The 15184-nt window shown below is 42.8% G+C and overlaps 1 protein-coding gene across 4 annotated transcripts in view; it reads left to right on the top strand.

Annotated features, from left to right (window-relative positions):
- ELOVL5 (ELOVL fatty acid elongase 5) overlaps positions 1 to 14576 on the top strand; it is a 60689-nt gene extending 46113 nt beyond the window's left edge. For all 4 annotated transcript variants that reach the window (XM_084826827.1, XM_084826829.1, XM_084826828.1 and 1 more), the window contains exons 5-8: positions 6609 to 6780; positions 8037 to 8161; positions 10601 to 10735; positions 14268 to 14576. In XM_084826827.1, the coding sequence (XP_084682953.1) occupies positions 6609 to 6780; positions 8037 to 8161; positions 10601 to 10735; positions 14268 to 14399 (564 nt within the window). In that variant the 3' untranslated portion in view covers positions 14400 to 14576. The remainder of the gene's footprint in view (positions 1 to 6608; positions 6781 to 8036; positions 8162 to 10600; positions 10736 to 14267) is intronic.
- The last annotated feature ends 608 nt before the right edge of the window (positions 14577 to 15184 follow it).

Here is a 15184-nt window from a genome sequence, read left to right as displayed (position 1 = left end):
CCCGTAACTGCTACTTTATCCACCAAGTCATCTCTGTTGGTTAGGGTCAAGTCAAGGATAGCCGATCCTCTAGTTCCTTCCTCTACTTTCTGTAGGAGGAAGTTATCTGCCACACAAGTCAGGAATTTCCTGGAGGGGCCATGTTTTGCAGAATTTGTCTCCCAACAAATATCGGGGAAATTGGAGTCCCCCATTACTACTACTGCATGCTTCCTTGAAACCTTGGCAATTTGCTTTTCAAAAGTTTCATCCTCGTCTTCTCCTTGATTGGGTGGCCGGTAGTAGACTCCAACCACCAGGTTCCTTTTATTCTTTGCTCCATTTATTTTGACCCAGATGCTCTCGATGGGGCTACCAAGCTCATCCTCCTGTATTTCTGTACAGAGATATGTATTTTTAACATATAGTGCAACCCCACCTCCCTTTCTGTTCCTCCTGTTCTTTTTGAACAAGTTATAACCGTCAATTGCTGTATTCCAGTCATGGGAGTCATCCCACCAAGATTGAGTTCATCACTTAACAGTGTCTTGCTCCCCTTTAAAACAAAAAACCCCAAAAACTTGAGGCCAAGGTGCACATCCATTCCTTTGTAAGACTTTGGCTTGTTACAAGGAAATGGAGCCTGCAGTACTTGTACCAAGTTGCTATATTGGTATAGGAGCTTTGCCAATAATTCCTCAGGAGGTAGTTGTCCACTTTCATATTCCCTTCTTTCAGCTGCTTTTAGTTTCTAGCACTAAAGGCCACCAAGTGCTAGAGAAGAGAGAGAGGGCCACACACACCCCTCTGCCCCAATCCCAAGCCATGAATGACAACTCTCTGGTTCAGATCTGTCTTGAGGAGAGAGCCACACTAGAGTGGCAAAATGCATTTGGCCAGTCCGTATCTCTCCGCCTAACCTACCTTGCTGTGGATCTGTCCAGGTACTTGCCTGCTACAACTGGAGGAGGCAGTTGCCATAAGGAGAAAGGCCCTGTTGGATCAGACCAAGGGTTTGTCGACGCCAGTATCCTGTTTCCAACAGTGGCCAGCCAGATGCCTCTGGGAAATCCACCATGGCAAACATTTTCACTGGCAGTGGGAGAAGGCAGCAGACTGTATGCTTTCTGCTACCCAGGAATGGGGCTTTGCCTAATTAAGACCAAGTAAGGCAATACCTTTATTAGGTCCAGCCAAAATGTCACAAAACAGTGAGCAAGTTTTCGAGTTCTTCATAATTCCTCACTAGTCTGGACTTAAAAGCTTGCTAATTATGTTGTGACCTTTTGGTTGGATCTAATAAAGATTTAGCCCTACTGTAAGTTATAGGGATTTTTCCCCTATGAGACAACACAGCTATTTCTGTTAAGTCCGTCACCTTCCCCCACCCCCTCCCCATAGGGAGATCTGCCAAATGGCTTTGTCTTAGGTGGCATTGATAAAGGATCCAACCAGGCAACCACACCTAGCTAGGTGTGGTTGCTCGGTTAGACATGCAGGTAGAAATTCTCTACATCCAACCTCTCCCAATCTTCTATCTAATGATACAGTTCTCCCTGCAATAGATCCCTGTAACGGGTGTTTCTAGCAGCAGGGGCGTGGGGGGCACTCTTACTTGTAGCATTGCCAAATGGCAGGTTGGAGCAGAGCAGTTGCTCTCCAGCAGACCATGGGAACTATTGGGACTTGATTTGCTTTCATGCACGAACTGAATAGAAACCCGGGAGACAGTTGCTTGAAATGCAGCCTTGTGTACAGTGAAACCTCTAATGCAATCTCCTATCCAACAGATCTATTTAGGGGTGTGCTTTTGCATGTTTCAACTGTTGTTGGGAGCAGAATTCTGTGCAGGGTCTCTTGTTTCACTTTTATCAAGCCTTCCTCCAAGAAGCTACACATGGTTCTTCCGCTCCCCCCCCCCCCAATTTTATTATCACAACAACCCTGTGAGGTAGGTTAGGTTGAGTGATAGTGACTGGCCCATGATCACCTAGATATCTTCATGACTGAGTAGGGATTTGAACCCAGGGCTCCCTGGTCCTAGTCCAGCACTAACGGGTGTACCACACTGCACTTACCAGAACAAGAGAGGGGAAATTGGAAAGTCCTTTGTTTCTCCTTTCCCAGAGGGTGAGGAAGGCCTAGGGTGGGCAATGTCAAAATGTTACAATAGCCTTCCTGAATATCCTAGAAAGATGTCAAGTGTCCAACAAGCAAAACCCTCTTATAAAACAATTCTGAAGTCTGCCGTAGTTGAAAAAAAACTTTAAAGCATGGAATTATTTTCAGCCTGTCTCCCCTAGGAATGTAATGCCTTAAAATCACACCACTCATTATAACCATATGAAAGAATAAAAATCATAATCACTCACTTTCTTCATTTTCAATTCTTTTGTTTGGCTGCCTGAAACACTTCTAATTAAACGCTTACTGACGTTTGCATTTGACGGTTTAAATGGAAGAACATTCATAACCAGTGACAGGGGATCGGGCACCTCTTTTCCCTCCAGAGGTTTCCATGAGACAGACATGGTGTCCAAATCATTATATAATATGATAAATTGGATCCCAAGACAGCAACAACATTTTAAACCTGAAAAGGATTAAGTGAACCCAGGACAAGTGGCTGCAGTGCAGAGACGTTGAATTCCTCTTTTCATGTGGGCTCCCACAGAGGTATCCACTTGGCTCATTTGTGGCTTATTAGCCTAGGAAAATCAGCTGGCGCAGATGTGCCTGTGCTCTCTATGTCCCTGCTCTTTGCTTTCCTGACTCACATTGATAAACCTGTGTGTTATGAATCAATTATTTTAACTGGAAATATTTTACATATTTAGCTGTCAACAGCATTAGGAATATCTGCCCAGGTCTCTAGGGAGCTATTAAGGGGACACTGCTTTTACTTAGCGACTAAGGGCACAATCCTATGCATGCTTAGACAGAAGAAAGTCCTACAACTCCCAGCATGCCCCAGCCAGCCATACTGGCTGGGGCATGCTGGGAGTTGTAGGACCTTTTTCTGTCTTAAGCATGCATAGGATTGCGCCCTAAATTTTGGATCTGCAATTTAGTTGGTCATACCAGGAATAGGTAGGCCAACCTCTTTTATTTTAGTGTGGGTTTCTTGCATCTTTGTCCTCAGTGTGTGTAAAGCCTGCCTTAGTTGTGTTAGGCTGACAACGCATTCAGAAGAATCATGTAGTACAGCACCATCAGGGCTATACCATATCAGTCTGCAGATGGGGACTGAATGCTCACTTGTAATATTTTATAAACCCTATATGCATATATAAAATCACTTTGGAAAAGGTCTAGGTAAGAACTTAGGCACAAGTTGTTTGTTGTGCAACATTCAGACATGCAATTCCCCAACCGCAACCTGGACTGTTACAGTCCCAACAAGGCTATACCATGTGATTGAATGTTTCTGTTTGGACACAAGTCAGTCTACAAAGGCCTATGCTTTTTAAATAGTTAAGAAATCTGTCTTTAATTTAATAAAATGTAACTATGCCATTGGGGGTGTTTGCACGACACGACACCCCATCATAGGTTATTTAAGCCACACCGAGGTTTTGGTGTGGGCAGCCACCATTTTGAATATGCAACCCCTGCACAGGGGTTGTTGTGTTGTGTGAGGGTTAAACAACCCTCACATAACCCATGGTCTGTTACAGGTTTTATTTAACCCTTGTATAACCCACACTTGCCAGCTTCACACAACCCAACAACCTCTGAGTGGGGGTTAGATGTGGTGCCCACGGGCGCTGTCGCTCACTATGGGAGCCACAGTGTGTCGTCCAACCCTAGTCATCATGTTTCCTGTCTAGTTAGCAAAATCTCACTGTTACGAAACTTTGGCCTGGTTCGGATATCATAGTCTCAGGCAGATAAGCCACAGTTTATCTGACTGGAAATAAGCTGTTTGCCTGCTCACTTCCGTGCTCCCTCCTTCCCTTCCCCTTGTGTGCCTGGCTTCAGCAACCATGTGGAATTTCTTAAATCACACTTTCCCATTTCTTCGAAACCGTGATTAAAAGGCTATTACCAAACTAGGATATCAAATCAGGATAATCAGACTGAGATCTTAGCATTTAACCTGGGCCTTTGTATCCCGCCTTTCTTTCAGGGTGCTCAGAGCATCATACAAGGCGGCTTTCCCATTTTTATGATTGTAATTCTATTAGTGAGGTTAGGTTGAAGGATTGTTATTGGCCTGAGGGGGAGCAAGAACCCAGATCTGCTCAGCCTCTGCACCACAGTGGCTCTTGGAGCCTGACCACTGTAGGAGCAAAGGATTAAAAAAAAAAAAAATGCCATGAGGTCTCTTGGATATTGTAGAGATGGTATATGGGACTAAAATGGGCAGTAGCATTCTTGCAATATACTGAAGGCAGTGATAGTTGCTTGCAGTTTCTTCCAACTTACATCTTCCAAGCTTGTTGGAAGTAACGCTTTCTCTTTCTTGAACGAATGAATGAATTGATAGAGATGATTTGCTGAGAAGGACCCTCATAGCATCGGGGAGGGAAGATCGTATGTGTTGGGTGGGATTCTACAAAATGAGGTGGGTGAAATTTAAAGCTTAAAGCGAAACGTAAGCTTTAAAATGTCCATTGGGCTCAAGGTTTACTTCTTGTAATAGAATATACAAGTTTCCTCTTAGGAAATGTGGAGGAGATTTAATGACAAACAGAAGCACTTACTTACTTGAAATATTTTTAGACTGTCTTTTAGGGAACAAACCCCTCTCAAGGCAGCTTGTAAGATTCCAACAATACAATAATAAACATCAGTATTGATAAAAAGCCAGTGACAATAATAAAACCAGCTCCCTCCTCCCCCCACCCTCAAAATTGCAATCAAAACCATCAGCAGTCCTGCAAAATATTCAACTCAGGAAAAGACTGAGGAAAACAAATTAGTCTTGTTGGCTTTCCTGAAGGCCTCTAGTGATGGAGCTTGATGGACTTCAATTAGTAGTTCATTCCAGAGATGTGGGGCCACGGCAGAAAAGGCCTTCTCCATCATCCTTATTTTTCAAATCTGATATATTGTATGTAGGATATCTACTCACCTCCCTACATTCCAAATTTGTTTCCAAATTCTCAAACATGAGGTTAACAGTTCCATGAACTGTAACATAACCTTAATAACCTCTTTGATGAGCTTCTGCCGGGCTTTGAAAACCTGGCTGTTCAGGCAGGCATTTGGGGTGGGGTGGGTTAGGTTTGTTTGCTTGCTTTAGAGCAGAGTTGTTTTGTTCAGTTGATTATATAAATTTGTTGTATTTCATGTTAGTTTTATTGTACGCCACCTAGAGTGGCTGGGTAGCCAGCCAGATGGGCGGCAAATAAATAAATAAATGCAGATTTGGGCATGTTTGTGGAATCGGAATCACTGGTAATTTCACATTATGGTTGCCTGTAGCTTAGTTCTCTCCTTCCACATCAACAATCCTCTGAGCCTCATTCTCTCTAGCCAGGAGAAAGCAATTTTCTTTTAGGGAATACAGTAGCATTATCTTCTGTTTGCTCAGATTGTTCTTCAGAGATCACAGTAGCAATATGGAGATTAAACCACCTCCCTTGTGTGCGTCGCTGCACCTGAGGTACACTTTAATAGGCGTATAAATTATTGTGCCTTTTGCTTTAGTCAAAGCTTCAGCTTTATGGCTACAGTCCAGACAGCTACTCCAGGCATGCCCAAGGCCTTGGGTCCACCCAGTGGGACATCCGACTTGACTTCAAACAGCTTTCTCTCTCTCGTTGCAAACTGGTTTTGAAATTCCCCTGAGTTAGGGAACATAAGGAAGCTGCCTTATTCTGACTCAGATCATCTTGCTCGGTATTCCTCAGCCCCACCTGGAGATACCAGAGATTAACCTTGGACCGTCTGCAGGTAAAGCAGGTGCTCTTGCCACAGAGATATGGCCATTCCCTGCAAAAACCACAACAATTCCAAGTTGGAAAAACTCAAGGCCTAGGACCTAGTAGGAATGTGGAGCTAGTCTCTGTATTGTGGCCCAACACAATCCGTGCTTTACTGGGAGAGCCACTCTGTTCCGGTGGATGTTGGTCCTGGGTTTACAAGGCTGACCCTGCCATGCAGCAGGGTGAAGGAACCTCTTAGGCTGCACCATGGAAGAGGAGTGATAGATGAAGGCAGGGATCAGTGTCTGACTATTACAGCAAGGCATCTCAAGTGTTGGTCTTGGCTATGGGTGTAGAGGGTGGGGGGAATGCCATTAGGGTGCCACGTGAATCAGCAAAATGTCTCAGACTGTGGATTCCTATGTCAACCGCAGGCCGGTATCTTGAGCAAGTCTCTATCTCTTTTTTGGCTCAACTTGGTAATCTGTCAGCACATTTTCAGGGTTCATCACTTCTGACTGGCAGTTCTGTTACTGAGAAGGTTTTACCCTTAAAGGTGATCTAAAAATAATTGTAAATAAATAAACAATGAATAAACAAAGCACCAGCCTCTGCCAGGCACTGTATCAGTGATGATTGATCTCTAGAGTCTTGTGAGGGTGACATTAGCCTTTGGGTCAGTGAATTTTGCCTTGGAACTCTTCATTCATATGTCTTCGTCGAACAAATGTCTGAACTATTTTTTCCTCTTCTTAGATCGTACATGTCCTCTGGTGGTATTACTTCTCAAAGCTCATTGAATTCATGGATACTTTCTTCTTTATATTACGAAAGAATAACCATCAGATCACTGTTCTTCATGTCTACCACCATGCAACGATGTTGAACATCTGGTGGTTTGTTATGAACTGGGTGCCTTGTGGCCATTGTAAGTACTCGTGATGGGAGACCTGTGTATGTATTTCCTGAAGGGCCTGTTTCTTTTTAAGAGGGATGTGTACATGTACACATATAAACTGCTCAGGAAAGCATTACCTGCGGTTGAAAGGTGTTTTGTGCTGGCTTTGCAGAGGTTTATAATGGCAGTATTAGGAAATCTGTTGTCAGTTCTGCATATCTGCTTTGATTTTGTTTTTGGAAGCTCCTTCAGCTATTATCCAACTGTTGGGATTTTTTTAATAAGCCCCCAGCTTTGCATGCAACATTTCTACTGTCTTGAGGTCAAAACATTGTCCTTGTGTCCATCAAGCCTCTGCTCATGAGGATGACCTTTAATTTGTTTCGTTATACAGGTAGCAAATAACCAGTAGCTCAGTTAAAAATGTCTGCCCTGTGGAACATGACTAGTGCTGCTTTAATCTTGTCAAATATTTGTCCCGTGCAACCTTGCTGCTGTTGTTAACTACATCTGGAATAGGCATCAGAGTGACTCCCTAAAGAACAGCACATGGAGGCTGCCAAAAGGCTCTTCCATGCGTCAGTGGCCCCACATGAGCATAACCTAACACTTGCGAACAGCTTGTTATCTAGATGCAATCTGGCCAAGTCTCCACATTGGTGGTATCAGGAATATACAGAACTGACATGAAGTAACGGCCACACCAGTCCAGCAAAAGAGAGAAAAGAGGAAGTAGTTGATGCCCTTCAATGCCGTTGCTGGAGCAGGAATGGCACGCACAGGCTACCTGCAGATGCACATCTGGATGTGGACTTGCCTTGTGATATTCACTCAGATGCAAAGCATTGGATACATCCTCTGTTCATACTGTGCATTGTGGATGGGGATGCGCATTTCCCCCTTCATTGCTGTGTGGATGGGAATGAACATCCCTAGCCATACCCTCGGGCTGAACATATGTGTGCAGCTGGATCAGGACCTGTGCGGGAGCTGGGGAGCTATTACAAATCGTAGCACCCTCTGAAAAACACAGTCCAAGCCAGCCTTGGGGGAAAACACATGACAATTAAAGCAGTTAAACCCAATTTGCATGGCAGATGTGACCTTAAGCAACCATTCTGTGATGTTTCTAGTTTTGGCATTTGTTTTCATGCTAGTGTGTTGAGTTGTAAAACTGATCCTGCAGAACTTTTAAAATTTATTTAGAGCAACTTTTAAAAACTGTTTTCCTGTAATGCATCTTGTTTCGAAGGATATTAAAACAGTTTCTCCTCTTACCTCTTTAGCCTATTTTGGTGCCACCCTTAACAGCTTTATTCATGTCCTCATGTATTCCTACTATGGATTATCTGCTGTTCCATCCATGCGTCCATATCTCTGGTGGAAGAAGTATATCACTCAGGGACAGCTGGTGAGTGGTCAGAAGCTTATAGTAGCTTTTTTTAACCAAAGCTAGGAAGTGCTGTGTGGGTGGATCATTCACTCATTTCATTAATTTATTATATTTCTATACTGCCCCATAGCCAAAGCTGTCGGGATGGTTCACAAAAATTAAAAACTTTGAAAATATTTTATTAAAATATAAAACCGTTCACGTAATAATATAGAACAAATAACACACACAACAACAACAACATATATCTAAAACAAAAACAATCAGCCAGAGACAGTCAAGAGACTCATTATATGCTGCCAAATGCCTGAGAGAAGAGGGCAGTTTTAACCTGGCACCAAAAAGATGACAGTGTTGTCCCCAAGTGGGCCACGTCAGGGTGATTATTCCATAAATGAGGAGCCACCACCAAAAAGGCCCTCTCACTTCAGGAACCAATGCTCTCCTTTGCAGTCAGATTATTGGATGACCTGCAGTGATAACCAGAGTCCTTATGCTAGCAGAGAATGTCTTCTGGCTAGTAATGCAGTCCTTAGCAGGTACAAGGGCTCCAACATGCACCCTGAGCTTCCTGCTCGTTCCATGTCCCATCCACTCTAACGAATGGAGAAGCGTGTCCACCAGGAGCTCTGTTTTACACATTGCAGCAGATACAGGGCTCTTGAAGAGGGCAAACATACATTTCTCTCAGTCCCTTTATCTCAGGGGTGTCGCAGCTCTTTCAGCCCGAGGGCCAAATTCAATTTTCGATAACCTCTTGGGGGCCTCATTCCAGCTGTGGGCAGGGCCAAAGCAAAAGGGGGCAGGGCCTAGCTCCCAGCCTATTGTAGCTTTAGGCTCTTACTGCCAGTAACTAAGCCTTAGGGGAAGCATTTCAACCTTTTCGAGTAGGGGAAAATTCTGTAAATGCCAGGAAACCACAAAATGGTCAGTCGGGGGAAAGGGGGTGGGGCCAGAAGAAGAGGTTCGGCCCCTAAGCTTGAGCTTCAGCACCCTTGCTTTACCTCCTTAGCCTCAGTTCCAGATCTGTAAAGTGGGAATAAATGCCTTTCTTGGAGGATTGCTATGTTGAGGATAGGTTTTGGACAACTGGCATGTGAAACTTGGTATGTAAATGAGAGGAGTATTTGGTCAACCTCTTGTAATATAGGGGACTGTATTCCCAAAAGGAATAAAGGCTTCAGAACTCTTTCAAAAGTTTCTGACGTTTTGGAACAGGTGGACAAAAGGGATGGGACTTGTGTCTTTTTAAGACTGTTGAAAGAGAGAGGAGTTCCATAGTCACAGTTTCTCCCAACAGAGTTGTAGTGAAGAGGGATACTTGTGCCCACTATTTTCTTCTTTATGCTTAATATGCCCTTGCTCTCCAGGAGACATTGGTGGATAGATCTATTAGTGAGACATTGTTACTTGCTATGAATTGGCATGGCCAGAACATAGATCATGTTCGTGTGCTGGATTATGCTGTGCCTGCTGATTGCTGGCTTACTTGCAAAGAATACTAGACCGTGGTCTGATCCAAGTGAGACTCCAAGATCTGTACACAGATTTGTTTCACTCAGTTCTTCAGAGGTCCTGGATATGCACACTTGTTTTCTTAGAAAAAGATACTGGTGGTCCACGGAGATTGTAAGGGGGCTGAGGTGAGAATAAGCAACTCCTGCAAGACTGAAGCCTGTTTAGTCTTGCTAGATGTAAAGGGGACACTCATTTCTATAAGGACAACTTCAGACTGGATGTCAGAATCTGTGTAAGATGAGGGAGACACATATTGTAGAAATGGAGGACCACTTTACTGCGTGATCACTGCTTACAAACCTCTCACGTGGGCAACCAGTCACCTGTTGGTCAAGCATTGCCATGCTTGCCTAGCCATGGGGAAAACTTCAACTCTGCTCACTGTCTAAACCCTGTAGAAAATGTCTCCTTGTGCAGTTAGAGCTGCCACATGGGATATTTTAAAGCAGCAATCGTATAGTAAATGGTTGTCTCTGCTCATTTTTCTTCTTTCATAATCTCTTCATACTTTTTCTATGCTAGTTGTAAATGCATGACTTCAGTCAAGAGAGTGTCCATCTTCAAATGATCCCTAATTTGTGCAGGGCAAGCAGCACCACCCTATCTCCCACTTTGAAAGTGACAGGACAGCCCTGATGTGTGTCTTCAAAGGGGCACAGCCCTGTAACAGCAAGTACAAAAGGCAATTAACAGTATTTGCATTCATGCCCCGCTATACTGCTACATAGGACAGGAGTGGGCAACTTGTGGCCCTCCGGATGTTTTGGCCTACAACTCCCATCCTTCACCATTGGCTTTGCTGGCTAGAGCTGATGGGAGTTGTAGGCTAAAACATCCGGAGGGCCACAAATTGCTCAACCACGACATAGGAAATGGCTTGAATGTGCTTCGTTGTTGGTCTTTTTCTCACTTAACCTATTTTTCCCCATTACCTTGCAGACTCAATTCGTTCTTACAATCTTCCAGACAAGCTGTGGGGTTGTTTGGCCTTGTCCATTTCCTCTGGGATGGTTATACTTCCAGATAGGCTACATGATCTCCTTAATTATCCTTTTCACAAATTTCTATATTCAGGTAAATTTAGTTAGCTGTTCATTTTTGTTTTTGTAATCACTGATGTTCAAAAATATTACTGGGAAGTTGATATATCAGAATGCACTTCTAAAATGTGTGGATAATTGGATCATAGCACAGAGCCTGCTTGCTTGCTTTTGCCCCCCGCCACATCAATTTTATAGTTAGTTTGCTTTTATTTTCACTGTATTGCACAATTGAGGGAGATTAGTATTCTCAATAACGATTGTGGTGGTATTTCTCAAAGTGTGCTTTAATACAGTAAGTTGTAGCAGCAGTGTGTCAAGGAGGAAATCACTGCAGTTGTACCTGTGAAGCTCCTAAAGTAAACGTCAGTAAATAAAACTAAAGCCCAGGCTTAACGAGACAGGGCATAACCCTTTCCTGCACCCACAAATTAAGGGTGGCAAATTGAGAAGGGAACTTGTACTGTCTCTTAAGGAGCTTATGCTCTCTGAAAGGATTGGGCCCTCCCTCCTACCAGTGGAATCTTAGGCCAGCTGTCTTGTACTAGTTTCATTTCTTTCTTTTTTAAAAAAAAAACTTGATCCAAAAAGTTGTTAAATTTCAAATTTTAAAAATGGAGGGGATTTACACACTGAACAAATGAAAAGGGACTTTCTGACAAGGAAATCTACTCAGGCTACTAGTCACAACACAGCAGCCCCAGTCCAAAGAATGCCAATTGCCCTTAACTCCCATTGGCTTACATCAGTAACAAATAACTTGTTTGTTGATTTCAATGGGATGTAAGTGCGATCGACTTTATCAGGATTGGGGCCAGTTGCTATGATATCAAATCATGGCTAATTCAGTTTGTGTAATTATTAAGGAACTGAATATTTTAGACCTATGGCATCCTGCATTGAAATGGCTTGTATTTACACACAATAACATCCCCTGATTACTGGAGAAAAGTAGCTGTACCTACTGGCTATAGTTGCCATATGGCAGCCTTCCCTAACCTCATGCCCTCCAGATGTGTTGGACCACAACTCCCATCATTCCCAGCCAGCGTGTCCAATGGCAATGTTTCCAGTGATGGGGAGGATGCATATATGTGTCAGCAGCAGAGAGCACTTTAAGAGTGGTTCACGAATTAGATGCTGTTTCCTTCCATGGTTCATTTATTTCAGTATGTAAAAAAGAATATTTTTAAGAGCTTTCTCCACACGAGGTGCTAATGTGGTGCTATCCCCAAACATGAGAATGGTGTAAAAATAATGTGCGTAGAATGCAAGGGGAGATGGGGAGAAGGTATTTTTCTAAATTCCTAATTTCAGTTACTTTCCTTACCTCCTACACGTCAGTGGAATGGTGAATAATAAACTGCAATTTATTTACTTACTATTTTTTTTTAAAAAAAACAACCCTGCTCTCTTGAATGGTGGAACACTGCTGAGGCTGCAACCCTATGCACATTTACTTGTGAGCAAGGCCTGTTAGGACCAGTGTGTGTTACTTATGAGTAAACATGTATAGGATTAGACTGTTAATTCTGCTGCCTATATGTACTTGCCTTTAAAAAGTAAATAATATTCAAAACAATTTCAAAACAGTTTCTGACATTTTAAGAGAAGTGGTGGTGTTACTTCTGGCACGTACGCTGTCCAATAGGTGTGTGTTTGGTTATATGCCTAGGCGCCAGTTGCAGCACTTGTCGTACTGCTAGGAGTTAAGTTTCAGTTTTTCCCAAGTAGTGCTGCAAGTGCTACAGAGACCTCCAGAATCGTTTAGTCCAGAGTCCACGGCAGGACAGAAAAAATGAATGTATGTACTGCAGACAAGGACAGCAATACAATACTGTTTACATACCTGTGAAAAGTTTGTCAGCAATGCACAGAGATGGGCAACAGCTTTTTCCTGCGAGTTGAAAGTGGTTTGAAAGAGGAATTGCTTCTCATGGTGCATTTGTGTGTATATACTTCACCTCCTTTTGTTCAACAGATTTTGCATAGTTTTTGTATTGTTTCATTTGTCTGGTTTTCTGGCATGACAGATTTACTTGACTGATGTCCTTTTATCACGAAACTTTACTTGGGGACACGGGGGGCAGTATCCAACAGTGTCATTCTGCAAACTCAAATAGTGCTAGTGGAGCTCCACGGAATCTTTCCATTGCTCAAGCAGTTGCCCATTACACTCGCGCAACTGGTTGTGCAAGCAGTTGCATAGCTGGTTGCACAAGCAGAATGTACAGTGGGTAGCACAACAGGTAGCAACAACAGGTAGCACAAGCATAATGCAAAACCTCTTGTGCAACCCTGCTTGCGCAAACAGAACTTTAGTTGGATTCTTCTCTTGTGCATAGTTCAAAACCTAGTTTCTGCTAGTGCGGCATCATTTGCGCTAACAGAATGACACAGTTGGATACTGCCCAAAACCTCTGTGAAACTTCTTTTCTTTCCTGAAGACTATGCCTCTCAGTCACCAATCACAGTGTATGCTCTGCCCATTCTTAGATGGTATGATAGAGCTATCACTGTCTGCAGTGTGCACACACATTTTTTTTCTTGTCCACTGTCAATTTTTTGGAGTGCTACAGAAATTATAGCGTTGCAAAATGAGTGTGTGGATATGTGCATGTGTGTAGCCCATGGGAAGCAATGACCCAGTTCACACATCACAGCCAATACCTGGGTTGTTTAACCCAGGAATTGGCAGGTGTGCACGGGAACAAGCAAACGCACTGCCTCCCACCTGCTTGCTACTTCTGCTTTCAATTAACCCAGGGACACTGTGTTCCTGGTTGTATTGTGACATGCGAACCTGGAAATGCTGGAATGTTAGGGATTAAAACCCAGAGTTAACGCAGCAACAAACCATCAGTTAACTCTGGGTTGTTTAGCCCCTAAATAGCTCTAAGTTTCTAGGTGCAAACAGAGCATTACTGGGTTGTTAATTGAAAGTGGAAGCGGGCAGGAACCAGCATGCTTGTTCCCTCCTACATGCTCACAAACAACCCATGGTTAATAAACCATGAGTTATTTGTGCAAACTGGGTCAATGCCTCTCTTACCACCTTCCGCTGTCTTAAAAATGGTTGGGCCACATTCAGACAATTTTCCAAACCGTATTTGGAGGATTGAGAATTCCCCCTTTTGCCAGACATGAAGTAAAGAGAGGAGAAGATTCTGCTCACAGTTTTCAGCAAGCCAGAGTTTCCTGTTTCATTTGAATTTGGGAAGCTGTGGCTTGTGCAAACCAAACTTGACAAACAAGGATATCCAGCCAGAATGGGATGGTTTGCCATTACATCTGAACTGAGCCTAGGTCTCCTAACTTTAGGCCAATATATGAAGAGATAGGTGCTTGTTAAATAACATGAAGGGTACAATCCTATGCATGCTTAGACAGAAATAAGTGTTATAACTCCCAGTATCCCTCAGCCAGTTATGCTGGCTGGGGGATGCCAGGAGTCATAGGACTTATTTGTCTAAACATGCATAGGGCGGTGTCTTAAACCAACTAATTTGCCCCTTCCCTTTGTTGCCATGGCAAATGCTCACTACTGACCTATATGTGTTTTTTAGACTTACAACAAAAAGGCAGCCTGCAGAAGGAAAGAATATCAGAATGGCTCCACGCCTGCTGTGAATGGGTACACAAATAGCTTTTCTTCTCTCGAGAACAATGTGAAGCAAAGAAAACAAAGGAAGGATTGAAGACCAAACTGAGAAACCGTTTTGATATTCTGGGCAATGAAAAAATCATCTGATTGTAAGCACAATATGTGTTGTGCACTGATAACTCTTGACAGCTACTGTAACTATTCCTGCCTAGAATAGTGTCGATTTATGTAGGACTTAACCAGTGCAAAACATCCTAGAAACTATCCATAGGCTAAAGTTGATGATGTTGATAATACTGGGTGATCACAGACCCAAGTGTAAACTGTGGAAGGGAGTATTATTGTAGAATGAATATATATATATATATATATATATATATATATATATATATATAATATAGTATATGAATGACACTGCTGTTGCCTTACTAGTCAATATGATAGGTGCTGAATTATGATTCACAAGTTCAAAACTGTAATCCAAACTCATATTTTTTAACTGTAGATAATGCATGTGATTGTAACTTGTACAATGAAGTTTAGTTCTTGGGGTTTTTTACTTTATTTTTCAGTTGTTTAAAACACACATGCCTTAAATTAAAATAAAAGCAGGGCCCAAAACTTAATACTGGTTTGAAAATTTTTGGAAATATTTCACTCTGGGAGCGACTTCTCTCAAGACAGTTTATACTCTGCTACAGATACCCAAACATGAAAATGAAATGTATAGCATCAGTTATGTGAAAAGAGCACATGCATATAAACTGTGGATTGACCCTTCAAAGTGCTTGTTAAGTGGCCACGCTGAAAAGGCAGAGCACTCGCAAACGCTTCCTGTGCACCATTTATCACTGATGCAGTGTGTGTGTGTGTGTGCGC

Source organism: Heloderma suspectum, chromosome 1 (assembly GCF_057233095.1).
Source record: "Heloderma suspectum isolate Gila_16-S chromosome 1, 16-S_ref, whole genome shotgun sequence".
Classification (NCBI taxonomy): domain Eukaryota; kingdom Metazoa; phylum Chordata; class Lepidosauria; order Squamata; family Helodermatidae; genus Heloderma; species Heloderma suspectum.
Note: the sequence above shows the minus strand (reverse complement) of the source record. Positions and strands in the feature narration are given on the sequence as shown.